General features: G+C 45.1%; 2 protein-coding genes across 4 annotated transcripts in view; one reads left to right on the top strand and one right to left on the bottom strand.

The window, feature by feature from the left end:
- Window positions 1-27,584, top strand: part of LOC309799833 (protein SPATA31F1-like) — a 114,447-nt gene that overhangs the window by 36,694 nt on the left and 50,169 nt on the right.
- On the bottom strand, window positions 4,721-11,620 carry PHF24 (PHD finger protein 24; the record flags this gene model as incomplete). 3 transcript variants are annotated; one of them, XM_082613389.1, is made up of 8 exons in its annotated part: window positions 4,721-4,817; window positions 5,145-5,240; window positions 5,560-5,720; window positions 6,066-6,271; window positions 6,568-6,646; window positions 10,413-10,598; window positions 11,243-11,461; window positions 11,573-11,620. In XM_082613389.1, 8 exons carry the CDS (start codon window positions 11,618-11,620, stop codon window positions 4,721-4,723), a joined length of 1,092 nt encoding a protein of 363 aa, XP_082469515.1. The 3 variants fall into 3 exon arrangements, with proteins under 3 accessions (XP_082469515.1, XP_082469514.1, XP_082469516.1); XM_082613388.1 differs by having other exon boundaries at window positions 11,243-11,620; XM_082613390.1 differs by lacking the exon at window positions 11,573-11,620 and having other exon boundaries at window positions 10,413-10,533; window positions 11,243-11,370.

The raw sequence follows: 27,584 nt of genomic DNA, 5'->3' as shown, positions 1-27,584 counted from the left end.
GGAGGGCTTACCTTTTCCTTAATTTCTTCAAAAACGTTGGCTCTTCTCTTCAGTGCCCTCGTCTCCTCTGTGTGCATGCTGGAGACCCTGCCTCCTCCCACCCCCACCTATCTTATGGGTTCTCTGGAGGCCACAGCTGCTCCTGTTTTAGACTCAGGAATTGGCCGATGATAGGAAACTTGGTAGGTGCCCCAAACAACAGGAAACAAGAAGCCAAAATAGCATCACAATCTTTTTATTATGATTCTCACTGTGCCCAGCCTCTGGGAATATCAGCTCCTTCTGGAGTGAAGGCTGAGCCATGGGGAGGAGCATGCAGCTGTAGTGATGGGAAGACAGGGCTTGAGGATGTTCCCCTCAGCTTACTGTCAAGTTACCTTCCGCAGAAAAGCACATAGGAAGGGCATAAGGGACCAGAGGCCATTGGATCCTCCATTGTTACTTGAGTGCTCTCAGAGCCCTTCTCACAAGCCTGTGTTTGGTGGGGAGACAGATCAGAGGTCATCTCTTATAGGAGGCTAGGCTTGATGGCCTTCGTTTCATGGATATGGAAAGGCCTTGCTACTTATACATTGATGTTCTTATCTGTGGTCATGCCAACCCATGCTATACAAACCGGAATGTGATTGGACTTCTTAGTCCCTGGCCTGAGCAGACCTGACACCCTCTCCATGATCTGGGTCATTGGGGCATTTGGCCCAGAGGGAAGAAAGTTTTTCCTTAGTGCTAGTGGGGTCTACTGGAGATTCTGTAACCTGTTCATTTTCTTTCCTTTCAAGGTTGCTAAAAGCAGTGGCAGCAGAAAAACAACAGCAGAGAAAATGCCCAGTCCCACCCCACTCCAGCGTGGGCTGTCGGAGCAGGCAGGATGCATTAATATCCCCCAATCAAGAACTCTGTTGTATGGGCTGTAGCTAAGGGCCCAGAGAGATATTCTGGGCAATTCAAACTAAGTGGCATGGAGAAAGCAGCAATTTTATTCCACTGTAAATAGAGGGGTAAAAAGGGGTTACGGTTACAGGTGCTGCCTGGATGTCCTGAAATTCTGGCATCAATGTTGTTTTGCCTTTTAAACTCCAAGTATGTATCTGCCTTTACTCTGCTGGTTTAAAGGGGACATGCCTGCAGGATCACTAGAGCCTGCCACCAGTCCTGTCTGAAATTTACTCTTGGTTCTGTGGTGGTCATGGCTGGCCTGTGACCCTGCCATACAGCTTCTTCTGAGCTTCCCTCTTGCCTTTAGGGTTTCTTGCACCAGCTTTACTGAAGCCACGAGACATGCAGTGGTTGAGGTTGAGGCTTAGAGGCCTAGGCACAATCCTGAGCCCACCCCCCCAGAGAGGTGCCCTCTTCCCAGGTGGTTTGATTCTGTGCTTCCCATACTGTTGATAGGAATGGGGGACCCCTATATTTGGCCACTCTAACAAGGCCAGGGTGACATCCCATAGGGAGCACCAGGGCCAGAAAGGCCAGTGTCTGGCCTGCAGCCACAGTTCCTTAGGCTGAGGACAGAAAGAGGCAACGTGCTCATAGCTTCTGCCGTGGCTGTCCTCAAAGGAAGAGCTCTTGAAAGGGGTCAGTACCTAGGAGTAAGGAAACTGCTCCATCCCTGGGATCAAAGGGGCCCATTGCTCAAAAGCACAGAGCCTGAATCTATTGGGGAAGGCTGATCTCAGGAGAGGAAGCCATGGAGTAGACCTAAAGAGGCTACATGGCCACAGCTATTGCCTCAGCTGACCCTGTGTCCCTGAAGCTCCATCATGTCATCAAATGCCCCTATCTTTAAATCTGAGCATGGAAAAGAGGACTTCTGGGTGAAAAATAGACTTAGGGCAAGTAGTCTTCAGAGGAGCATCTGTGTAACCTCAGCCTCCCTTGGCTGGGGGGTGGGGCGGGTGGTGCTTGGGAAAAGAACTGATCGCTGCAACTTGGGGCAGCCAAGAAGAAAAGACTGAAACATTTTCTCATACTCTTATTAGAGTCAGTCGCTAATTTCTGTACTTGACAGAATTTCAGACAGTCACAATGATGAAAGGGCTTGAAAAGGAAATTGGCTTCACTAGGTTTATACAAGTTTGAACATCTCCATATGTACTGGAGAGGGGCTCTGTGGATTAGGACGCTGCAAAGGGAGATCTCAGAAGGGGGCTTGGGATAGAGCTTCTGCAACTCTTGACTGAGGGAGCAATGGAACCTCTCCTTTGGTAAAAAGCTAAAATGCCTATGGAGAAGAGGCTGGTTACTACTCTGTGCTTTTCTGCTTCCTAGGATTCTTGTGACTGGGCACTCTATCCTTTGCTGAGGGCAATGTCCCCTGGACCCTTTGTAGCACGCCCCCACTAAGGAAGCTTGCCACCCTGGAATAGGGAGAGGGTGATCCCAAATGGGCCAGATCCGGTTGTGGAAGAACTCTGGGGTCTGCCTTGCCAGGCCCTGGGATACAGCTGGCCTGATCCAGTGGCCCCCAGTCTTTACCACTCACCCACAGAAAGCTAGAAGCTGCAGCTCCAGAGAGGTAGGCATCGCCTTGGTCTGTGAAGGATCAGGGAACAAGAAGATGGACTGCCAATCCTTTTGACTGATGACGAGGCAGGAGAAAAAGCTACCGAGCTCTCAAAGCCCAGACCTTGTTTTTACTCAAAATGCCCTGTCCATGAGATCAAGCAGCCAAAGGCCATTGACATAGAAGGTGATTTGCCCGAGAGTAAGCAAAAGCCCTTGTGCTTAATGTGCTTTAATCTCAGGGCAAAACCCCAGGGCTGGCTGCTTCGGATGCAGTCCTTGGGCCCAAAAGTCATGGGCTTTCTCTTTCTTTCTTTGTTTTTTTTTTTCTTTTTTTGGCTGGACTGAATAATGGCCCCTCCTACTGATTAGTCTTGGGAGTATGGCTATGGAGTATTTACAAAGAACTGGGGTTTTTTAAATGTTCAGAGCCACACACATGAACCCAGTTCATCTTCTGTATGCTTCCTTTCAGTCCTAAACAATCCAACCTCAGAAGCCTCTTACCTGGCTTCTAGGTCAGGCTCTAAGGGAGGAGACCATATAGTGCTCTTACCATGCCCCAGGTTACAGCTCCCTGCTTTCCTCTGAGCAGCACTGAGCTGTATGCTGCTTTTTCTGTAGAAATGCCTTGAGCAATGGGGTTGTGTTAACTTCTGCATGACTGAGCCAACGCCCTCTCAAATAACTCTTGGTCGTCAGAACTGGCTAACCTAAGCCATTAGCTTGGATACAGAAACTTGAACTCCAGGGCCTGTGCTTACCTGTAACATACACTGACTGGGGAATTTAATGAGAACTTAGGAAGGACAGCTGGGGCTGGGAGGCCAGGCTTGGTGGCCTTGTGGCAGCCTCTCCTTGCCCCCGAAGTCTTCCCATGCCAGGTCCAGGCCCTAAGCTGGTGGGGAAGGACATGTAGTGAGCAATGGGGAAAAGCTGCAACTCAGGCCATATCTCAGTAACAGGGAGAAGGGAACACCTCTTCCTTCTGTGAGGCTTTGCTGGGACTTTCTCTGTTCAAGAGAGTTGAGATGCAAATCCTCTTCTTAGCTCCAGTGTCTTATCCTCATTGTCAGGTGGTTTGAAAGGAATTCCTTTTGAGGGCTTCTGTGGAGTTGCTCTTTCTTGGGCTATGAAAAAGGCTGGCTCTGTACTCCATACCATGGCACACTTTTCTAGGTCTGCAGTTGAGCTGAGCTGGAAGAATGGAAAAGCATGAGCCTTCTTCTCTCCTCTTCCATCCAGGCCTTGTCCTCACTGGAGCTCAGGCTTTGGGTCTCTGTGGTAGCTGACTTGGGTGAAGCACTTAACCCAGAGGGCTGAGACTCGTGCCATCATACCTGTTCCATTCAGGCCCCTGGGCTCTGGGCCATGAGCACCCACCTAAAAAACGGGCCAGGATGGCTCACCTTGGTTTTGGACTGTTCTGTTAAATAAAGACTTTTGGACTTGAATGACCTGGCTGAGAGGTTCCTAGAATTCTGGGTCCCTGGGAGGGCTGCCTTCCCTTTTCTAATTAGGACTCCACAGACTAGTTGCCTTCTCTGTCACCAGGAATTGAATTTAAATAAATAATAAATAAATAATAAGTGCAGTGGTGATTTCCAACCATTTCCCCACCCCACCTGAGGGACATAGCACACACCTACCAGAACAGTGGCTCACCACAGAAGGGATTTTCAGTGTGGGAAGAGGGAGCCTGTCAGCATCTCTAGGAGAGTATGTGCGTCTGATTGCCCCCTTATTAAGAATCACTTGACCAGAGACTGATCTACTGTGAATAAGAACTGGCCAACAGAAGGGCTGAGCAGAGACCCCCTCGTTTATACCAAGGGCTTCACGAAAGAACTTTGGTCCTTCTTCAACCAAAAAGAACCAGGTCTCTGCAGGCATAGCCAGCTAGGCATGTGTGTATGTGTGCATGTGTGTGCACACATATACGTGTGCAGTGGCAGGTCCAGTCTATGGTGTGAGGGCAGGGGGTGGTCCAGGAGCAGATACTGCCACAGCTCCCAGGGCTTCTCCCTGTGGCAATGCATTTACTGTCTCTGTTGTGATGGGAATGGTGATTTCAGTGCCATAAAGCTTAGTGACAAACTGAGATGTGGCCAGTGCTCCATCCCCATAAGTCTCAGTACCAGAGGTTTGTGGAGGGAAGGGAGAAAGTAAAGGAGGGAGAGAACGCCACTGTCCCCAAACTGAGCTTTTCTGCTCCATGCTATCCTGGGGGTTTCAGGTGAATGGCTGCACTGTTGGGGCGAGCAGCCAAGATGTAGACGACATTCTCCTGCAGGAAGGTAGGCCAGTCCACAAATCTGGAGTGGAAGCAAAGAACAGGTTTGTGAGGCCGGTTGCTGAGCCTGGAGGCTCATGAGACCTGCTCCCAGTGGCAGCATGGCTTGAGGTGGGCAAAACTCAGGGAAGCCCTGGCTTGTGCGTGACATGGTGATGGCAGGCTGTGCTTCCAGGGTGACAGACCAGCTCACTGGCCCTATGGATCTGGGGTCAAATGTGTACTCTTGAAGTCTGGTTTCTGGGGTGGGCATTTGCTGTTTTGGGGTGATGGTGGGTAACACCCAATCTTACTTGTGTGTTTGTAGGGGTCAGGGGTTTAGACAGCCAGGTGAGGAGGTGTCACTCACCTGGACTCAGGCTCTGTGGGCAGCGGGGCCTTTTCCTGACTCTTGCTGCTGCTGCTCGCTGGGCTGCTGTCTGCTATGGGACCCACATGGCTGACGCTGTTGGGCACAAGGACATGTGGTTAGGAGTGGGCCACCGAAAGGTCCGGCCCCTTCCACATTCTGGTGAACCCAAAGCTCTGGATGTGCTTGTCCAGGATTTTCTGACATGGGGTGACGGAGTTTGGAGTAGAGGCTACTCTATGCCTTGGCCAGTAGGAGTCACTGTCCACTGTCTAATGCACAGGAGGATCTTCTGGCTGTTTGGAGAAACTGGCAGGAGAAACAGGGAGGTAGGCACCTTTCATAACAAGGGCCATTTGGCATGGAAAAAGGAGGAGGGTACGTGAGTGGGGGCAGGGATTGGTAGGGAGCGGACCTGACACTGCAGGAAGAAGCATCTGGGGGGCGTTTGCAGAACCAAGAGTGCTGGGCACGGCGGCACTCTGCCTCACTGATAGTGCTCCCGCTGCCCCGGGCCAGGAAAGTGGCCCGGGCTCGCTCCCGCTCCTTGACTGTCAGAAGCCTTAACAGAGAGTTCTGGGGAAGAAGAGATATATTAAGACCTGGAGGTGAAAATATTTTGTAAACTGTCAAGCCACAGAGAATCCTACCTCCATCATCACCTCTGCACCCTCCCTTTGAAGCAGCCCAGAGCATTTCTGGTAACACCAACATTTGCAGTGGGGTCCAGCGCTAATCAATCTTCCTTGGGCAGTTTCCCCAGCCTAGGCACTGGACCACCTGTCACTGGATAGAACCTGAACCCTTTCCTGGTACTGGTTCTTGCTCGGAGAGTACCCAGTGCTCCTCCAAGCTGCCTGGCATGTTTCCCTGGTCTCTCACCCAATATCCCACGGACGTTTACCCCCAGCTGTCCCTTACCTGGGGACGTAATTGCTGTAGAAGTAGGAGGGACTCATGGGACAAGAAATCAGGCCACTCTATGTGTCCTCGGTGTTCAGGGTCCAGGGCTGCAAACTGGCGGGCTGCCTGCTCCTCTTGCTCCTCACTTAGAGCCCTGTCACTGTCCCCTCGCTTCGCTGTTTGGTGGCGGTAGCGCAGGAAATCATCCAGCGTCAGGGAGCAGTCTGTGGGGAGGCACCCCGTGCTAGCCATGCCCACCCTTTCCGCAGCCTCTGGAGTACCTGCACTCACCTCTAGGGTACCCTCCAGAGCCCCACCACCCACAGCTCTCATCCAGTCTTTGTCTCCATAGCCAGGATAACTCAGGCTGTGGCCAGTGGTGGGCCAACAGCTTGCGAACACGGTCCCATTTATGCCCTTGCCCCACAAATTCCGGAATACTCCTTTCATGGTTCATCCTAGAAAGTATGAAGAAGAAATCTGCCTGGCTCTCTCCATTGTCAGTACCATCCAGCCTTACCGGGGATAACTTTACACTGCTGAAAGGTCTCTGTGAGGCTGTACATTTCTTCCTCAGTTAGCAGCAAGTTGAGGTTGTTCTGAAAAAGAGGAAGAGCTAAGTCAGTGGCCATGTTGGCCAGTAAGAAAGAAAGGCCAAGGATCAAGAAGGATGGAAATAGTATTCCAGCTGGAAGGCAATTATTGGATTATCTAATCCCAGCCTCTCATTCACAGTCAAGGAGACTGAGGCCCCAGAAAGGGGAAAGGACTTTCTCAGAGCTGTCCACCTCTGGGCAGGATCTTTCCCAGAACCCAGATATCCTGGCTCCAGCCCTGAGTCCCTTTTACTAAAATAGTGGTTTTTGAATTATTCTCTGAGATAGCTTAGGGGTTCCCTGGAGATGCCTTAGGAAGCTGTTGCGAGGGAGAAGGGGGCAAGTGGGCAGGGTTCTGAATCCCTAGCTCCAACAATCAGAGCAGGTCCATCTTTATCCATTTTATGTATCTGGCTTCTGTGTCAGGCTGTATTCAAAGAGTATTTTAGTTAAAAAAGTTTAATTCTAACTCCAGTTTCCATATTTCTAAAAATTGTTTAATCCTAAAGTTGTATCACTTTAACTCCAGAATGGTTTTGAAAGAGATGCCATCATGAAAAAGTTCCTAAAACCAAATGAATTTTTTTTGTGGTGCCAGGGAAGTCTTAATTCCAAAAGAGCACTGATATGTTATTTTGTTAGCATTAATTTACAGTCTTATAGTCTTTAAACTACCAAATATTCTTTATAGTAGATCATTTTCTCTCTAAAATACCAGTAAAGAACAGGAGCAGACATGTCATGACTATTCATTTGTGGATTTCATGAAGAACTCAAACCATTCTTTCAATAAACACTTTTTGAGCATCTAGTATATATGCTCGGCACAATGGTGTATAACACTGTGAGACGTTTAGTATGGCTGGAATGGAGAGAGAGAGAGAGTGTGTGTGTGTGTGTGTGTGTGTGTGTGTGTGTCTTGGGAGAGGGTAGGGAGGGGATAAAAGATAAGGGAGGGGAGGTAGGCAGAAGCCTGACTGTGAAGTGCTTCAAATGCCCTTTATTGAGCCCCTCAAATTGGGCCTTTTTGTCTGAGGGCAAATGGGAGTCACGGAAGGGTTTTTAAGTGTGGAGTGCCATAGTCAGCTCTTTTTCTGCTGTGTGGAGAATGGATTAGATGGGCAAAGTCTGGAGGCATGGAGGGCAGTTAAGTAATTGTTGCAATAAAGAAAAGATAAGTGGCTAAACTAAGACATGAGAATGAAGAAAAGGGGAGAGGTTTGAGAGATTAGGAGGTAGAGTCTATAGGACCTGCTGACTCACTGGACATGAGGGGTGAGGGAGAGAAATGGGTTGGGATTGGTAACTGTGGGGTGGTGGTGGTATTACTATTCACAGAGACAAGGAAGGGAGAATGGGTTTGGGGAAGAAGATGAGTTCATTTGGGGGCATGTTGAGTGTGAAGTACCAGTGAGACATCAAGATGGATATAAGTCCAAGAGACAGGAAATTTAGGTCTGGACCCACAGATTTGGGAATGATTGGTATTTAGATGGTGGAATAGCCACCAAAGTGGATGAAGACCCAGAGAGAGAGAGAGTATAGTGGGAAAAGAACCCTGAGAAACACCAGCATTTAGGACTGGGACAAGAAACTAAGGGCACTTAGAAAGAATGGTCGGGACTTCCCTGGCGGTCCAGTGGTTAAGACTTTGTCTTCCATTGCAGGGGGTTGTGGGTTCCATCCCTGGTCGTGGAACTAAGACCCCACATGCCTCGTGGCCAAAAAAACAAAACATAAAAAAGAAGCAATATTGTAACAAATTTAATAAAGACTTTAAAAAATGGTCCACATCAAAAAAAAATCTAAAAAGAAGAAAGAATGGTCAGAGAAGAACCTGGGAAGAGAATCAGTAGAGGGTACTGGAAGCCAAGAGAAGAGAGTTGTACAATGTAGGAGGTAATGTTAACAGTGGTTATACGAGTCAGATGGAATTTTATTGATTTTCTATTTTCTCTGGTTTCTGTATTTTGTGTAATAATTCTCACAAAAAATACTCATACCCTAAGAAAAGAGGGGGCAGTAAGGAAGTGCTAAATACATCAGAGAGATCAAGTAAAAGATTCCTGAGAAAAGGTCACCGGACTTGACAATTAGGTCACTGGCGACCTTAGAAGAGCTAATTCAGCAAAATGATGGATGCAGAAGCCGAGTTACAAGTGGTTGGGGAACCACAAGGAGATAATGAAGTCCTTTCAAGAAGCTTGGCTGTGAAGGGAAGGAAAGAAAAGGGAGGAGCTTGGAAGAAGTCTTTGTAAAAGGTCTGGTGGAGAGTGGTGGTAATGAAGGCGGGACTGTGACAGAAAGCCAGCAAGGGAGCCGTGTAATCCTGAGGGTTTAGGAAGGAGACACTCAGTCCTACATCAGCAGAACACTGCCAAGCAGAGTTGCTGTGAGTGAAAAGGCTAGCATTTGGAGGAGTGGTGACTAGAGAAGATTGCCTGTAGAGCAGGCTCTGCAGTGGCATATTCCAGCTGGGGAGAAGGTATTTAAGTGACTGGAAATAACTCTTCTATACTTCATTTTATGGACAAGCCATAGAGAAAGTGTTATTTGTTAGAAAGTGGCACATCTTTGCTTTCTTCTAGGCAGTAGGAAGAAGAGGGGATCAGCAGATACTCCTTACTCTGAAATCAGTGGATGAAGATATCTGCAGGGCAACAGATCAATAAAGCAAGACTTGAACTCTATTCAGGTGTGCTGAGAAATGGATATGAATCTGGCTTTTTTTTTTAATTAATTAATTTAATTTTTGGCTGCACTGGGTCTTTGCTGCCACGCGTGGGCTTTCTCTAGTTGCGGCGAGCGGGGGCTACTCTTTGTTGCAGGGAACAGGCTTCTCATTGTGGTGGCTTCTCTTGTTGCAGAGCACAGGCTCTAGGCGCACGGGCTTCAGTAGTTGTGGCGCATGGGCTTCAGTAGTTGTGGCTCGTGGGCTCTAGAGCGCAGGCTCAGTGGTTGTGGCGCACGGGCTTGGTTGCTCCGCGGCATGTGGGATCTTCCCAGACCAGGGCTCGAACCCGTCCACCCTGCATTGGCAGGCGGACTCCTAACCACTGCGCCACCAGGGAAGCCCCGAATCTGGCTTTTAATCTTTTCAAAATTTGGAAGGCATTTATGTATAATTTGCAAAGTTCCGAATCAACAGGACTTTGTTACTTAATTCACAAAATGATTGCTTCAGAGATGAAGAAAAATGCTCCTAAGAGTTAGGTAGAAGACCAAGTGAGAATCTTAGGACTAAGATGTTTTCCTTGGATGGAATCCATCCCTATTGGAAGCAAGCCGGTTAGGATTTCAGGTTGGTTTTTCAGATGAATACAATGAATGACAACTATAGACTAACAGAGAGTAAGTACTGCTCCAAGCAGAATTAGTTGTGAATAATTAGGTCTCGTCCTACCCATTCAGTCCTCTAGCTCAGTGGTTCTCAACTGGCACGATTTCGTTCCCCCACGATACATTTGGTAGTATCTGGAGATATTTTGGGTTGTCACAACTGGGGGTGGGTGCTACTGGCGTCTAATGGGTAGAGGCTAGGGATGCTGCTAAACATCCTACGGTGCACACAGCCCGCTCAACAAAGAATTATTGTGCCCCAAATGTCAATAGTACTGAGGTAAGGAAAGTCTGTCCTAACTCTAGTGACCCGAACCTGAATACTCTTCAGACTACTGCCTAGAAACCAGTGTTCTAAGACTGGGCCTCCAGGAAATGTGCCAAATCCCTGGCAGTGCAGGAGCCCACCATCCCTGCAGTCTAGGCTCACACAGTAGTGGCAGCTCCAGCCTGTTTCCGTGTTTGCCGTCTCAGTCACCTCCGCGGCACTGTCTCCTTGGATGTAGCCCACGCGGCGCAGGCAGCCATCGTGGAAGACCCTGGTGCAGACCCTGCACGGGAAGAGGCTCTCGGCTGTCCAGACCTCACAGACATCACACATCTCATCATTAACAACCTGGGGAAAGATGGCAGGAGTGTATAAGGATGTATAAACAGAGCAGCAAGATCCTAGGCCACCAAGCACAGTGCTACTTGCCTGGGGCTGAGTGACTCTGGAGCAGCCTAAAGGAAGAACTCCAACTGAAGCCAATGTTATGGCAATAGAGCTTTCTCTCTGGAAGACAAGAACCAGTAGGTTCTTCCAGCTGCTCAGGTCTCTGTGATCATGTTTCTGAGCAGGGATGCTACTAGCATTTTTGGAAATAATAATCTGTTGTGAGAGATTGTCCCAGGCATTGCAGGACCCTTATCATCCCTGTTTTCCTTGGCACCAAATACCAGGAGCAACTCCCAGTTTTGTGACCTTCCTGAACTCCCCCTACCCCCACCCCAAATTTCCAAATGCCTCCTACAGGGGACAGTATTATCCCTTAGGTGGGAGGGCTGCCATGGTATAATTCCTTATTACCCATTTCCTCAAGTCTTTCACTAAGACAAATCCAGTATGTATCATTTTTATTCTTGGGGAAGAAATTCAAAGACTCAGCTCCATCTTTCTGGTTTTGAGTCTCACTTCAACCATACCCAGGCCTCCCTGTCCTGCTCCCTGAATCCCAGAAGGTCTAAGACTGTGGGATTCTGCCCTTACTGGACACTCACAGGCTCTCTGGGCTCCAAGCGGATATCTGGAGGCTTGTCATCATCCAGCTTCCGGGTGGGGCGGATGAAGGCAGGGGGTGTGAAACGACTGGTCCTGTCAAACTCCTCCGGCTCCACTCCACGCCCATCCCGGAGCCTCTCCCAGGCGGCACGGTTGACACTGCTCTCTTCTTGGAGTGCTGGGGTGCTTGCCTCTGCTTCTTTCTCTTCCTGCACCTCCTGGACAGAGCCCTCTACCGTGCCACGGTGAGACCCCGAAAGTTCACCTGTGCGTCGGATGGAAGACCTGTCCCGCAGCCCATCCTTGAAGGCAGACACAGCCAGGCTCACCTTCTGCACCTGCTCCACTGTCTGCCGCTTGGACATCAACACCCCCATGGCTCTGTGGACAGAAAGCAGAGGGGCTCAGATCCAGCCAATGGCTGACCATATTAGGGCAATTCGTTTCAACCATTCACCTAAGTGGCAAGCGCTATTAAATAGCTTCTCCCTTTTCCGGAACTCAGTAGCATGGCGGGGTGGACAGAGCACTTGTTAAGGAGTCAGAAGACCTTGGTTCTCTTTCTGACTGGCCCTGTGACTTAGGTTTTCCTGTCTATAAAATGAGAGCCATCTGCTCGGCACACTTCACAGGGCTCTCATGAGGATAACATCAGAAAAGGGGCTTAACAGTGCATGTAGACTAGAAAGCACTCTACAAATGTGAGATGGTAGCTCTGTCTCCCTTCCTGTCCCAAAGCCAATTAGGTCTAGGGGTCCCAGGCCTCCGCTACTTTGAGATAGTAGGAGACTCCAGAGCCCAAGTCTCTCCCAAAGATGACCCAAGGCATAAAGCAAGACTACAGCTACACATTTCAGACTTCTGACTGAAGGAATGTTCCTCTGACAAGTGCTGTGCACAAGAATCCATATCAAACGCCTACTTTTTGAGTCAGAGTGAATGAACTCCTATTTTTAGAGGACTCCTGAATTAGGCATCTAGGAAACTCTACCACCTCATCCATGTGGTCAAGGTCTCAAACACTGCTTTGCTCCTTCTAATTAGTAGCTATGCCTGTTTAATGGGTCTGTTTGTCTATCACAGACAACCTGCTCATCACAAGCTCTCAGGTGCTTCTCACACTTCTAAGGCTTCACTAATGTCACTGCCACATTTTCTGCTTTGATTCTCAGAACTGTTCAAGAAAGTTCCGTATCCTTTACAGGTTAAAAAGGAATGTTATTCTTGCTCTTCTTCTATAGTACCAGGGCATTGGAAAGTGAGGGCATGACATGGCACACTGCAAAGCTGGTCTATTTCCTAGCCTGAAGGGTCTTAGTGGAATTCAGTTGGGGAATGTTTGTTCTAAGTGGAGCAGAGAGTCCATTTTAGCCTTGCTATCTATCCATCATAATCAAGGCTTATTGAACAGTACTATATGCAAGGCACCGACTGCTCATCATTGGAAATAGAAGATGGGAGAACAGAGTCTCATCACTCAAGCTACTTAATATCAGAACTCAAAGAAGAGTAAGACAGAGTGCTGGAAGTGCCTAAAGGAAGGTGAGACCATATTACTGGGAGTCAGAATGGACCTTGAAGGATGGGTAGGAAGTTGTCCTCAGTTTGTTTGGGGAAAAAGGTGACAGAGGGAAGGAGGAGAGATTCAGACCAACTAGAAGGCTACTATAATAGTCCAGGCAAGAGGTAGAGGGTTTAAACTGAAATAGTGGCAGCAGGAATGATACTGAGTTGATTTGATACTGTGGAAATAGAGAAATTTAGGAATAAATTGATAACTTGATTGCATCAAGCGTAAAGGGCAAGAGAGCAATTTTATATTTCCCAGCTTTATTGAGATATAATTGACATATAACATTAAGTTTAAACGGTAAATGTGATGATTTGATACATGAATATATTGTGAAATGTGTAACACAATAAAGTTAGTTAGCACATCCTTTTTTTTTTTTAACTTCTTTACTGGAGTATAATTGCTTTACAATGGTGTGTTAGTTTCTGCTTTATAACAAAGTGAATCAGCTATACATATACATATATCCTCATATCTCCTTCCTCTTGCGTCTCCCTCCCACCCTCCCTATCCCACCCCTCTAGGTGGTCACAGAGCACCGAGCTGATCTCCCTGTGCTACGTGGCTGCTTCCCACTAGCTATCTATTTCACATTTGGTAGTGTATATATGTCCATGCCACTCTCTCACTCTATCCCAGCTTACCCTTCCCCCTCCCCGTGTCCTCAAGTCCATTCTCTAGTAGGTCTGCGTCTTTATTCCCATCTTGCCCCTAGGTTCTTCATGACCTTTTTTTTTTAAACTCCATATATATGTGTTGCATATGGTATTTGTTTTTCTCTTTCTGACTTACTTCACTCTGTATGACAGACTTTAGGCCCATCTACCTCACTACAAATAACTCAATTTTTCTTTTTACTGCTGAGTAATATTCCGTGGTATATATGTGCCACATCTTCTTTATCCATTCATCTGTTGATGGACACTTAGGTTGCTTCCATGTCCTGGCTACTGTAAACAGAGCTGAAATGAACACTGTGGTACGTGACTCTTTTTGAATTATGGTTTTCCCAGGGTATATGCCCAGTAGTGGGATGGCTGGGTCGTATGGTAGTTCGACCATATGGTAGTTCGACCTCCATACTGTTCTCCATAGTGGCTGTATCAATTTACATTCCCACCAACAGTGCAAGAGGGTTCCCTTTTCTCCACACCCTCTCCAGCATTTACTGTTTGTAGATGTTTTAATGATGACCATTCTGACTGGTGTGAGGTGATGCCTCACTGTAGTTTTGATTTGTATTTCTCTAATGATGAGTGATGTTGAGCATGCTTTCTGTGTTTGTTGGCAATCTGTATATCTCCTTTGGAGAAATGTCTGTTTAGGTCTTCTGCCCATTTTTGGATTGGGTTGTTTGTTTTTTTGATATTGAGCTGCATGAGCTGCTTGTAAATTTTGGAGATTAATCCTTGGTCAGCTACTTCATTTGCAAATATTTTCTCCTATTTTGAGGGTTGTCCTTTTGCTTGTTTATGGTTTCCTTTGCTGTGCAAAAGCTTTTAAGTTTCATTAGGTCCCATTTGTTTATTTTTGTTTTTATTTCCATTTCTCTAGGAGGTGGGTCAAAAAGGATCTTGCTGTGATTTATGTCATAGAGTGTTCTGCCTATGTTTTCCTCTAAGAGTTTGATAGTGTCTGGCCTTACATTTAGGTCTTTAATCTATTTTGAGTTTATTTTTGTGTATGGTGTTAGGGAGTGTTCTAATTTCATTCTTTTACATGTAGCTGTCCAGTTTTCCCAGCACTACTTATTGAAGAGGCTGTCTTTTCTCCATTGTATATTCTTGCCTCCTTTATCAAAACTAAGGTGACCATATGTGTGTGGGTTTATCTCTGGGCTTTCTATCCCGTTCCATTGATCTATATTTCTGTTTTTGTGCCAGTACCACACTCTCTTGATTACTGTGGCTTGGTGTATAGTCTGAAGTCCGGAAGCCTGATTCCTCCAGCTCCATTTTTCTTTCTCAAGATTGCTTTGGCTATTCGGGGTCTTATGTGTTTCCATACACATTGTGAATTTTTTTGTTGTAGATCGGTGAAAAATTCCATTGGTAGTTTGATAGGGATTGCATTGAATCTGTAGATTGCTTTGGGTAGTACAGTCATTTTCACAATGTTGATTCTCCCAATCCAAGAACATGGTCTATCTCTCCATCAGTTTGTATCATCTTTAATTTCTTTCATCAGTGTCTTATAGTTTTCTGAATACAGGTCATCTTCTTAGGTAGGTTTATTCCTAGGTATTTTATTCTTTTTGTTGCAAGGGTAAATGGGAGTGTTTCCTTAATTTCTCTTTCAGATTTTTCATCATTGGTGTATAGGAATGCAAGAGATTTCTGTGCATTAATTTTGTATTCTGCTACTTTACCAATTCATTGATTAGCTCATTGATTAGTTTTTTGGTAGCATCTTTAGGATTCTCTATGTATAGTATCATGTCATCTGCAAACAGTGACAGCTTTACTTCTTCTTTTCCAATTTGGATTCCTTTTATTTCTTTTTCTTCTCTGATTGCTGTGGCTAAAGCTTCCAAAACTATGTTGAATAATAGTGGTGAGAGTGGACAACCTTATCTTGTTCCTGATCTTAGAGGAAATGGTTTCAGTTTTTCACCATTGAGAATGATGTTGGCTGTGGGTTTGTCATATATGGCCTTTATTATGCTGAGGTAAGTTCTCTCTATGCCTACTTCTGGAGAGTTTTTATCATAAATGGGTGTTGAATTTTGTCGAAAGCTTTTTCTGCATCTATTGAGACGATCATATGGTTTTTCTCCTTCAATTTGTTAACATGGTTTATCACAATGATTGATTTGCATATATTGAAGAATCCTTGCATTCCTGGGATAAACCCCACTTGATCATGGTGTACGATCCTTTTATTGTGCTGTTGGATTCTGTTTGCTAGTATTTTGTTGAGGATTTTTGCATCTATGTTCATCAGTGATATTGGCCTGTAGTTTTCTTTCTTTGTGACATCTTTGTCTGGTTTTGGTATCAGGGTGATGGTGGCCTCGTAGAATGAGTTTGGGAGTGTTCCTCCCTCTGCTATATTTTGGAAGAGTTTGAGAAGGATAGGTGTTAGCTCTTCTCTAAATGTTTGATAGACTTCACCTATGAAGCCATCTGGTCCTGGGCTTTTGTTTGTTGGAAGATTTTTAATCACAGTTTCAATTTCAGTGCTTGTGATTGGTCTGTTTATATTTTCTATTTCTTCCTGGTTCAGTCTCGGAAGGTTGTGCTTTTCTAAGAATTTGTCCATTTCTTCCAGGTTGTCCATTTTATTGGCATATCGTTGCTTGTAGTAATCTCCAATGATCCTTTGTATTTCTGCAGTGTCAGTTGTTACTTCTCCTTTTTCATTTCTAATTCTATTGATTTGAGTCTTCTCCCTTTTTTCTTGATGAGTCTGGCTAATGGTTTATCAATTTTGCTTATCTTCTCAAAGAACCAGCTTTTAGTTTTATTGATCTTTGCTATTGTTTCCTTCATTTCTTTTTCATTTATTTCTGATCTGATATTTATGATTTCTTTCCTTCTGCTAACTTTGGGTTTTTTTAATTCTTCTTTCTCTAATTAGTTAGCACATCTTTTATCTCACACAATTACCATTTTGTTGTTGTTCTTAAGGTGAGAACATTAAAGCTCTACTCTCACAGCATCTTTCAAGTACACAATATAGTATTGTTAACTATGGTCACATGCTGTACCTTAGATTCCTGGAAGTTTTTCATCTTATATCTGAATGTTGGTACCCTTTGACCAACATCCCTCCATTTCCCTCACCCCTCAGCCTTTGGCAACCATCATTCTGCTCTGTTTCTATGAGTTCAATGTTTTTAGATTTCACACACAAGTGAAGTCATACAGTATTTCATATTTCATACAGCCTATCTCCGCCTGACTTAGAGGGCAGTCTTAAATCGACTAACGAGAAGAAGGGTAGTACCATTTACAGAAATTGGGAAATAAGAAAGAGGAATAATGAAATTGCATTTTGTATGTATTGAATTAAAGATGTCTCTGGGACATTCAGCTGATATGTTATCTGCTGCTTAAAACTTTTCAATGGCTTTCCAAAGCTTTCAGGATAAAGTCCTCCAAATCAGTTTCTTTATTATGGCCTGTGAGGCTCTCCTCGGTCTGGTGTCCCTTCTTTACTCTGTTCTAACCACATTGGTCTTTCAGTCTTTGTTTGCCATGCTCTCTCTATTATTATTATTATTTTATATATATATTTTTGTGATACGCGGGCCTCTCACTGTTGTGGCCTCTCCCGTTGCAGAGCACAGGCTCTGGACACGCAGGCTCAGCAGCCATGGCTCACGGGCCCAGCCACTCCGCGGCATGTGGGATCTTCCCGGACTGGGGCACGAACCCGTGTCCCCTGCATCGGCAGGCGGACTCTCAACCACTGCGCCACCAGGGAAGCTCTATTTTTTATAAATCTATTTATTTATTTTTGGTTGTGTTGGGTCTTTGTTGCTGCATGCGGGCTTTCTCTAGTTGTGGCGAGTTGGGGTTACTCTTCGTTTTGGTGCACAGGCTTCTCATTGCAGTGGCTTCACTTGTTGCAGAGCACGGGCTCTAGGCACATGGGCTTCAGTAGTTGTGGCAGGCGGGCTCAGTAGTTGTAGCTCGCGGGCTCTAGAGCACAGGCTCAGTAGTTGTGGTGCATGGGCTTAGTTGCTCTGTGGCATGTGGGATCTTCCCGGACCAGGTCTCAAACCTGTGTCCCCTGCATTGGCAGGCAGATTCTGTCCCCTGCGCCACCAGGGAAGTCTCCATGCTCCCTCTATTTTGGACCTGTGGACATTCCTTTCCCCTGATTAGAGCTCATTTCAAGTACTGCTTCCTCGTGGAAGTTCCTGCTGTCTCCCCAAGCCAGGTAGGTGTGCTGACAGCACCATGCTCTTCTGCTCTAGAACACTCGTCTTTGTTATTACCTATTCAATAGGATGATTATCATCAGTGTCAGTTTCCTGTCTTAGATCGTTTTACCATGTGTAGTACCTGTCTCCACTGCCTAGCAATATGTCTAAAAGAGGAAAGGCATTTAATAATATTTCCCAATTAATTGTGAATAAGTCTTTCTGATTTTTCAATAAAGTCTTAATACTCATAAAATCTGATGACAGCCATGTCTTCTTTCTAGAAACAACTATTTTCTGTGCCACAGTGGTGCAAATTCCTACCTTGACTGCGTGCTTGCCCTGCCATCACTTGTTATCAAAGAAACCCAACCCATGTTTTTAAATTTATAAACCTACTGATAAGAAAGGAAAGATCCCCTCTCCCGACTTGTAAAATTTGTTTGTAAAATTAAAATATATGACTAAAGAATATTTGCTTTGAATAAGTGACTGTCATTTACAGGATGGTGGCAAAGGAGATTTATTGAGGAAAGATTTATTTATTATTTATTTGGCTGCGTTGGGTCTTCATTGCTGTGTGTGGGCTTTTTCTAGTTGCGGCAAGTGGGGGCTACTCTTCCTAGCGGTGTGCAGGCTTCTCATTGTGGTGGCTTCTCTTTGTGTGCAGCACGGGCTCTAGGCGCACAGGCTTCTGTAGTTGTGGCAGGCGGGCTCAGTAGTTGTGGCTCGTGGGCTGTAGAGTGCAGGCTCAATAGTTGTGGTGCATGGGCTTAGTTGCAGTACGGCATGTGGGATCTTCCCGGACCAGGGCCCAAACCCACGTTGCCTGCACTGGCAGGCGGATTCTTAACCACTGTGCCACCAGGGAAGTTCAAGGAAAGATTTACTGATCAAATTAGGAAACTGTTTAAGGTGATTAAAAACTCATTCTTTTCCTCAGTTGCAAACAAATATGGGACAAGAGGGGAATGGTTAAATTATGGTACAATGGAAGAATGAACACTATGAAAAACATTAAGATAAAAGTAAATTTATTAATGTGGAAAGATGTTCAAAATATATGAACATATTTATGAAAAATGCAAGTTACAGAAATGCTCATGTTATGATCTAATTTTATAAGAATGCATGTTTTTTCATATTTTTGTTAATCTGTTATTTTCTAATTTTCCTACCTTGTACATTAATTATATAATTTAAAAAGTCACAGAGGCAACCTGGTGCCTTGTTCTAGTTCTGGATCTGCTGTGACCCAGGACACGTTATTTTACTGCTTTGGGCTTCAGTTCTCTAGCTGTTAATGCGTATGCTTGGAATATGTAGTCAAGCATTTAGAATGCTTCTTTTCCATATTCTTTTAAAAGTCCATGTGACCTAATGAGGGTATGCAGCCTTGGGTGGCAGTGGGGCTAGGGGTGGAGAAGGGAGTGTGTGTATGTTAGAGCTTTTGCTGAGGCTGTGGACCCAGGGGGTTCTTGAAGAGGCCAGGCCTGCAGTCTGCAGACACTGCCCACATGGCTTATGCATACTGGCTGTGCTCTACAGTTAGGTGGAAAAGCGGGTCCCCAACTTACAGCGAGAGGAACAGGCATACCACCCAGCCCTTCACTGCAAACCTTCCTCATGATCAATTACTATTTCCAAGGCCACAGTGTTTTCCTCAGAAAACTTTCTGTGGTATGTTTTTCACATTTTTTGACTGTGACCCATAGTAAGAAGTATAGTTTATGATGTGACCCTGTACACACAAAATTATAAACACATGTTCATAGACCTATAACTGAACCCAAAGTTTTGTGAAAGAATCCTAATTTTACTACATGTGATGCTCCCAGATATTTTCTATCCTCTCTATCCTAGTTCATTAAAACAATCATGATAGTGACTCTCTAAAATGATTTGATGAGGGACTTCCCTGGTGGTCCATTTGTTAAGACTTTGCTTTCTAATGTGGGGGGTGTAGGTTTGATCCCTGGCCGGGAAGCTAAGATCCCACATGCCTCGTGGCCAAAAAACCAACACATAAAACAGAAGCAATACTGTAACAAATTCAATAAAGACTTTAAAAATGGTCCACATCAGGGACTTCCCTGGTGGTCCACTGGTTAAGACTCTGCACTCCCAATGCAGGGGGCCCGGGTTTGATCCCTGGTCAGGGAACTAGATCCCACATGCCACAACTAAGAGCCAGCATGCCGCAATGAAGATCCCACGTGCTGCAACTAAAAGATCCCACATGCTGCAACTAAAAGATCCCACGTGCTGCAACTAAGACCCGGTGCAGCCAAATAAATAAATAAATATTTTAAAAAATCGTCCACATAAAAAAAAGACTGTAAAAAAATGATTTGGTGACTTTGTAATGGGTCCGGACTGGCAATTTGAAAAACACAGCCTTAGAATCACTATACTTTTTTGATTAGAGATCTATGCTTTTGTCTTTTGATTTAAAGATAGTTACCTCTGAAAGACAAGGATAACATTGTGGGGTATAAGGTATGCATTTCCCTTGACTGGAGTGATGCAAGAATTGAATTCTCAAGCCTGTCTTAAGAGTCTGTGTGGTTGGACGGTCTAGCAGATACTGGACTGATACTAATATACTTCTGAATGAAGAAAACCGTACTACATACAAGAGTTTGATCCTCTACCTGTGGGCATATTTAAAAGAATATTTATCAAAGCATTTTTTAAAATTTTATTGTTTATTTATTTTTGGCTGAGTTGGGTCTTTGTTGCTGCATACGGGCTTTCTCTAGTTGTGGCAAGTGGGGGCTACTCTTCGTTGCAGTGCGCAGACTTCTCATTGTGGTCGCTTCTCTTGTTGCAGAGCACGGGCTCTAGGCATGCAGGCTCAGTAGTTGTGGCTCGCGGGCTTAGTTGCTCCTCAGCATGTGGGATCTTCCCGGACCAGGGCTCAAACCCATGTCACCTGCGTTGGCAGGCGGATTCTTAACCACTGCGCCAGCAGGGAAGTCCCTATCAAAGCATTTTTCACAGTGATAAAAAGGTGGAAATAACCTTAGTAGGAGAATTATTGGATAACTTGTGATATATTCATGCTATAAAAATAAAGAGAAAAAACTGGTTTAATCCAGTACGAACATAAAGATCAGAGCAATGACTCACATTGGCTGGATCCTGGGGCATATAGGGGTTTATATATCAGAACTCCAGGAGGAGGGAAGAAATAGTGGATTGAAAAAGCATATAAATTATAATATATTTATATTTGGAAAGCAAATATCAAAAGCCATTACTTTTTTTTTTGTAACATGGACAACAAAACAGCAGAGCTTGACAGTATCCTCCTGGTTCCTGGAGGAGATACAGAAGGTGCTAGCTTTCCAAATCGTTGAGGGCAGCCCCCTCCTACAAGTTGTAGTAGAAGTTTTAGGGAGCAGTCATAAGACATTAATTAAAAAAAAATTTTTTGGCTGCGCTGGGTCTTTGTTGCTGCGCGTGGGCTCTCTCTAGCTGTGGAAAGTGGGGGCTACTCTTAGCCGCAGTGCGTGGGTTTCTCTTGTGCTCTAGGGCACGTGGGCTTCAGGAGTTGTGGCTGGCGGGCTCCAGAGCGCAGGCTCAGTAGTGGTGCATGGGCTTAGTTGCTCCGTGGCATGTGGGATCTTCCCGGGCCAGAGATTGGACCTGTGTCTCCTGCATTGGCAGGCGGATTCCTTACCACTGCACCACCAGGGAAGTCCTGACATTAATGTTTATTAGCAAGAAGGCATGGGTTAAAAAAAAGGTTGATAAACACTTATTTGGAGACCTGGAATAACCATACGAAATTCACTTTTTCAAGAATGATTCATTGGAGGAAAATCAATGGTATGCATTTGGTTCTTATTGGCTTTTTCAGATAATGTTAGTAATAAGAGTTTTGAACAAAGGCCAGCCAATTAGGAGGGTCACTCTGTAAGTGACCTGACTCATTAATAGTGTATCGGCAAACTAACCACAAGCATATCCCAACACACTGCAGTCCTGCAGAACCACTACTCTCTGTAAGGATACCAAGAATCACTATTAAGCTACTCAACTGTTAATGATGTCACTGCAGTGGATTTGGAGTTTATCTTCAAAGGAATTTCAATGAAGACTGAAGATAACATCCACCAGCAAAACAAACAAACAAACAGACATAAAAACGAATAAAAAACTACTTTCTAGTCCTGACCACAGGATCTTGGAGTACTGCTATTCCCTTCAGTTTTCCAGGCCAGTTTATGCCCATAAGGGCAGAAAACGTAGAGCAGAGCCATTAAAAAGAAGGCATCAAAATCCAAACAAGACCCCAAGTCATTTTCATCACAAGGCTTTGATTTTGAGAGTGAACTGTGAGGACACAACAGAATTAGGCTTTAAGAGTGAGGCTAAACCCCCTTAATGCTTAATGGAGAGGACTGAAACTATATGCAAAAGACGCCTTGATTAAAAGCAAGTATGCTGAAATATGCAGGATGTGCACCTGGGGTGTTTGAGAAATTAACAAAATCAGTTCTAATTTCTAGAGAAACAAGTGGTCCTGATTAGTGAGGAGTAAAAACAAATGCCTGGTGAGAAAAACCTGGCCTCTCCTGTGCTGGAAGGAGTCCTAGGAAGAAGAGTGAGTTAAAAGGAAATCAAGTTGCAAAGATGCCACAAATTATATCTAATGATTACTCCTTTGGCTGATGGGTGGAACTGGGGTTTTCTGCCTCCCTAACAAGGATGAAAGAGGGATAAAAAGACATTGTCCCAAGAATGATGTGACTGTCAGAGGATTTGTAGAACTTAGGGAAGGCTTGGAAAAAAACCTCATGGGAGCAGGAGCAGGTGGTGGTGAATAAGAGGGACATGAGGTAGAACAGGGCTGTCTGACTCTACGATCTGGAGGAAATGAAAACAGATGACAACCAGAACCTTTCTTCAGGGAAGAGGAGTCTGTCTAGATGAATTTGTCAGGCAGTAAGACATATGTGGGCAGCTTGAAATATGTGCGTGCAAGACACACCCATTCTCTGCAGAGCACATGCTTACAACGCAGTGGGATGATTTATAAGGGCAAAGTGGTGGGAGTAAGAGAAGGAGGGGCTGCTCCACAGCAGGAGCTGGTGGCAAGATAAGGAAAAGGAAGGCAGCTAGGGAACCTCTTCCAAAGCTCTCGATAAAGACTTCTGGCTGTGAGGAGCCTCTCAACAGGCAGGAGTCTCCTCACTGGGCATGCTAAATGTAAAGCACATTTACTTGCTTTCATCTGATTTTTGGTATAGGAATGGCAGCTGTTTGAAAAAGGCTCAAAAGCAACTAAAAGTGATTGTTTGGAGGTTATGAAGGCTTCCCTAGGCAGGAACAAGGCAAAGAAAACTTCTGAGCTGGGAGACAGGAGAAAACAACCAGAGTGGGTTGAGCAGATGGAAAAAGGAATCCCAGTTTTTCACTGAGATTGAGAAGGAGAAAAATCTGGATAGTTCCCACTGCCTTCCAGAGTATGTGTTCTATAAATCTTGGTTCGAAGAATGTTGCAGAGATAACTAGGCAACATAAAAAGTTTGAGATCATGGTGTCACTACCTTTTCTCTTCCTCAAATTTGGCCAGAGAGACTGATCAGACCAAATCTTCAGAACACAATTCTAAAAACTATACAGTCACCTGCTCATCTCATCACATCTACTCTGCTTCCCCGGAGGGGACCCTATTTGCTGATTCAGGGCTAGCAGGGATGAGAACAGGTAACCATACAGTAGTTATGGGTGATTTCTTTGACCACAGGAGAGAGCTACAGAATTTTAGAATTTGGCCAGTTTCCACAACCACAATTATAAAAAAAGAGAGACTAATATCACCAAAGTCAACAGTCCCCTGCATTTATGCTGTGTCCTGGGGGCACTGTGAACTGGCCCACAGGAGGGCAGCTGCCCTGAGGGCACGTGCAGCAAACTTAAAAGTGTATCTCCTCCCTCCTGGGTTTGGGCTGGAGAAATTTAGCATGAGATGAGCAGCATCTGCCAATAAGGGTGAAAAATTTCAAGGTGGTTGACAATTGGCTCCAGGTATAGCATGTGCCTAAAAGGTTGTCTGAGAGCCTCAAGGAAGCCACGTACCTAACACAGCAGGTGATTAGCCGTAAGGGTATAGAAAACCAGCAGAACCAGGGTCTACAAAATGCAGAATGCACAGCACAGACCCTAAGTTCACTGTGCACATCAACATCAATCTAGAGACTTTAAACAAAAATTATCAGACTCTCCTTACCCTCTGCTCGTCTTTGAGGAATTCAAGCCTGAAATAGTCTGGCTGATCTCCAGTATCTGGGTCCTGCTTTAGGAACCCATTGCCTCACCCCAGTGCTCCTGGAGCCTGTTTCTAATCAGCCATTCTGTTGCCTGGCAGTAGCCTATGGGCTACTTTTAGTTTTCATGTCTAAAGGGGTCTAACTGATACCTCCCTGTCTTCTGCCAGTCTCCTCTGTTTATGCAGTGCAGAGGCACTGGCTTCAGTCAGCCCAGGAAGACACAGTCACCCCTGACTGCACAGGACTCTTCTGGGGTTTCCAAGGAGCAGGAGGGCTGAAGACCGAGTAAAAATGTCTTCTTGGACTCAGCTCAAGAGAATGAGGCGTGAGGGAGGTGCTGCTGTTGTTTAATATTTACTGGAAGTCCAAAAGCTCTAATAAATATGAGGACAAAATTATGGCATGATCTTTAGCCTCTAGGGGCCTGGGATGGGTCTTCATGAGAAGCTACAGTGCAGGCTTCCCACAGAAGCAGAGCAACAGTTAAGGAATAGCACACCATCAGTGATTGGCTGGTGTGATTGCACTTAGCAAGCAGAGCTTTTCAGCAAGATGGAGAGACACTCCCTGTTCTCTGCTCTGGGGCCCTGAAGCACAGATTCAGCCCCATTTAATACACTCATTACACCTTAATTATCATGACTTATTTGTTGATTCTACAGATATTTGCTGAGTGCAGCCTACTATGTGTTAGGCACAAATTAGGCACTTAGTAACTGTTGGTAGATTGAACAAATGGAACCTCACTCACCCTGTGAGAAAGCAGTGTGAGTATGTGCGTGTGTAGGGGGCATACGTGTAGGATTAAAAAAAAGTGTTGCTTGAGCTAAATTTTGAAATATGAGTGGGAGTTACCCCAGTGGATAAGGAAGAAAAAGGCATTCCAGGAAGAGATAAAAGCACATGCCAAGGCATGGAGCTATACGGAGACTCCATCATGGCTTAGATGGTATGAAGCCAGCCGGGTGTTAGATAGAAATAGGCAAAGAAACCTGCCTTCACTTAAGAATTAGCCCAAAGAACTGGTTTGAGATAGTACGCTTAAACTATTTGTCTAGAGGGAAATATGTATTTAGATTTCAGGGAGGAAAGAAAACACAGAGAATTGGATTTTCTGAAGCCAGGTAGCAGGACAGCCCTGATAAGTCCCAGGGTTGACCAGTGAGTGCATTGCTTGGCCTTTGGACCCAACAGGAAACTCCTCTTCATAGCCTAAGAGCTGGTAGGTAGAGGCTGTAGTAAGTCGTTGGGGCTTTCCCTCTGGAGACCCGTAACCCTGATTAGGAGGCTCAAAAAACAAAACAAAACAAAACAAAATGAAACAGAACACAAAAAAGGAGAGAAAACCAGCCAGCCAACCAACACACTGTTGTTTTAGTAAGAAGAGCACAGTTAAGATGAAACATTTCTGAAAACCAAATGAGATCATGTAAGAGGGCTTGTAAATTTTCACATATTATCCAAATATAAGGTACTGTCATTATTATAGAGAGCCAAGAGTGGCCAGTTCACTCAAAGTATATGGGCGGAAGTAATTCTGGCAGGGCAATGGCACGGAGGCTAAGGATGTGGCTGCCAGAGGAGGCACAGAACAGCAGTGGTGCTTCAGTGATGCCTTGGAAAAAGGCATACTGTATGATGATTCCTATAGATACTCTGTAAAGCTGTACTTCTCTTTTTTTTCTTACTTTTTATAGTAAATGATTAGAGAAATGCAGACTGATCCTATGTGAACACCTCAAGGGCAAGGAACTCTCATATTTATCTAGCATAGTGCCTGGCAAGTGGGTAGCACTTAGTAAATGTATATGGGTCTCTGAGTGGATTGCTGGAAGGGGAGGAAGGATGAAGGAGGATGTTATAATAGAAAAAATAGTCATGTCTCCAGCTGGACACTGATGGTCTTGGTTTCTTGGTCAAAAGCTGGTAAGCATTTCTGTCAGAACTTGGTCATTAAGATTGAGGGGTTGGAGTGGATAATGATATTCCCATTAGAAACGAATAAAGCAATTTGGGAAATGAAGATAGCAGAAACCAAGAGCACTGCTGGAGAAAAGCATGTGGGACTGAAAGATAATAGATTCTGTAGCTAAAAAGAAAGCAAACTTTTTGCATAAATATGATCTACTTAGGAACAGGTGTACTGGAAAAAATACAAGGAGTATGAGAAATGGGCAGGGGAAGGTTCTACCATTTACGTGTTTGAGGAAGAGGAAGCATTGTCTAAAGATGGCAAATGTAGGAGGAAGAAAACCATAAGAATGTGGTCAGAGATGATGAGGCAGATTAAAGGCTAAAAAGTCCAGACTCATTTGTGTACACTCAAGTGAAATTGTGTGAGCCATGCTCTCCCCTTTTATTTCTCTTTAGAGAGAGCTTTTTTTTTTTTTTAAAGAAGATTAAGGTCACCTGGTGACATCCTTCATACCCACTGTGGAATGATTTGATTTGCAGACTCACGTTGTGATTAGAGGAGACAGTCAGTATTCTTAGGATTTTGTCATCTTAATGTTTACCCAATGCTGGACATCAAAGAAGTGATATCCAAGGTCCAAAATTTGGGGAGCACCTGGAGCCATCTAGCAATTTTTCCAGGGTCATGAGTGGGTGTGATACCAAGAGCCCTCAGTAAAAAGACCAGTTTAGGAATAAAACCCAGTGACAAATCTCTGAATCGGAGCAAAGATCATATTTGCAGGCTTGCTCTGATTTTCTTAAAAAAGATATATATCCCTGTTTATTTTGGTGTGTTAAACTGATGAGAGGGGTTTGAACTGAAAGGGGATTATAAACAATTCTCTAATGGGGAGGTGCTTAACCAATATCAGCCTTTGTCATAGTTTGTTCCACTGAGCTGTGCATGAGATGCCACACCCAGGTTGTTCTGTTTTCTCACAAGCCTGATCTCCCTTCTCACTATGTAACTCCAGGAGCCCAGGGAACCCACTTCTGTTAAAGGAGGATGTCACTAGGTTTGGCTATGTGGAAGGAGAAAGGAAGGGGAACAGGAAAACTCTTCCAGAACACTCTGGTGAATTCCACTGCTTAGCTCCCTCACCACTCCATTTTTGGACAAGAAACCAGAGTCTATCCTTGGCTCCAAATTCACACCCTTGGGATTCAGGTGGAATGAAAGCTACCACAGCCCAGAGGGTGAGATAAGGGTGCCTCACTGTGTCAGGCACAGACCCTTTGCATTCCCCAGACGATGGACTCCTAATAAACCTTCCTTGGCTCTGAGCCTTTCCTGCCCTCCTCCTCATCATGCAGAGGCACTGCTGGGCAAGTATCCTGAGTGGTATCTGTGGACCAATGTCTGCTAGTGCATGGAGTCAGATGGCCACAAAGACACTGTGGGTCATGCTTCCTAAAAGTGATCCTGTCTCTCTGTCCTCTCCCTCGAGGATTCTGCAAGCAGGGAGTGTAGTCTCAGAATACTCCATCCTCCGAAAGGTTCCACTAGATCCCCAGAGCAAGTCCTGTCAAAGACCACACCCAGAGGCCTCTCCCAGACCCAATTAAGTGCAGAGCCACCCAGAGGCATAATTACAGTAGGGTTGCCAGTGAAGGAAGCCACACCCTGAAATCTGGGGATTCAGTGGAAATCAGTTCCTACA

This window comes from Mesoplodon mirus (assembly GCF_964341445.2).
Source record: "Mesoplodon mirus genome assembly, chromosome: 1".
NCBI lineage: Eukaryota > Metazoa > Chordata > Mammalia > Artiodactyla > Ziphiidae > Mesoplodon > Mesoplodon mirus.
Note: the sequence above shows the minus strand (reverse complement) of the source record. Positions and strands in the feature narration are given on the sequence as shown.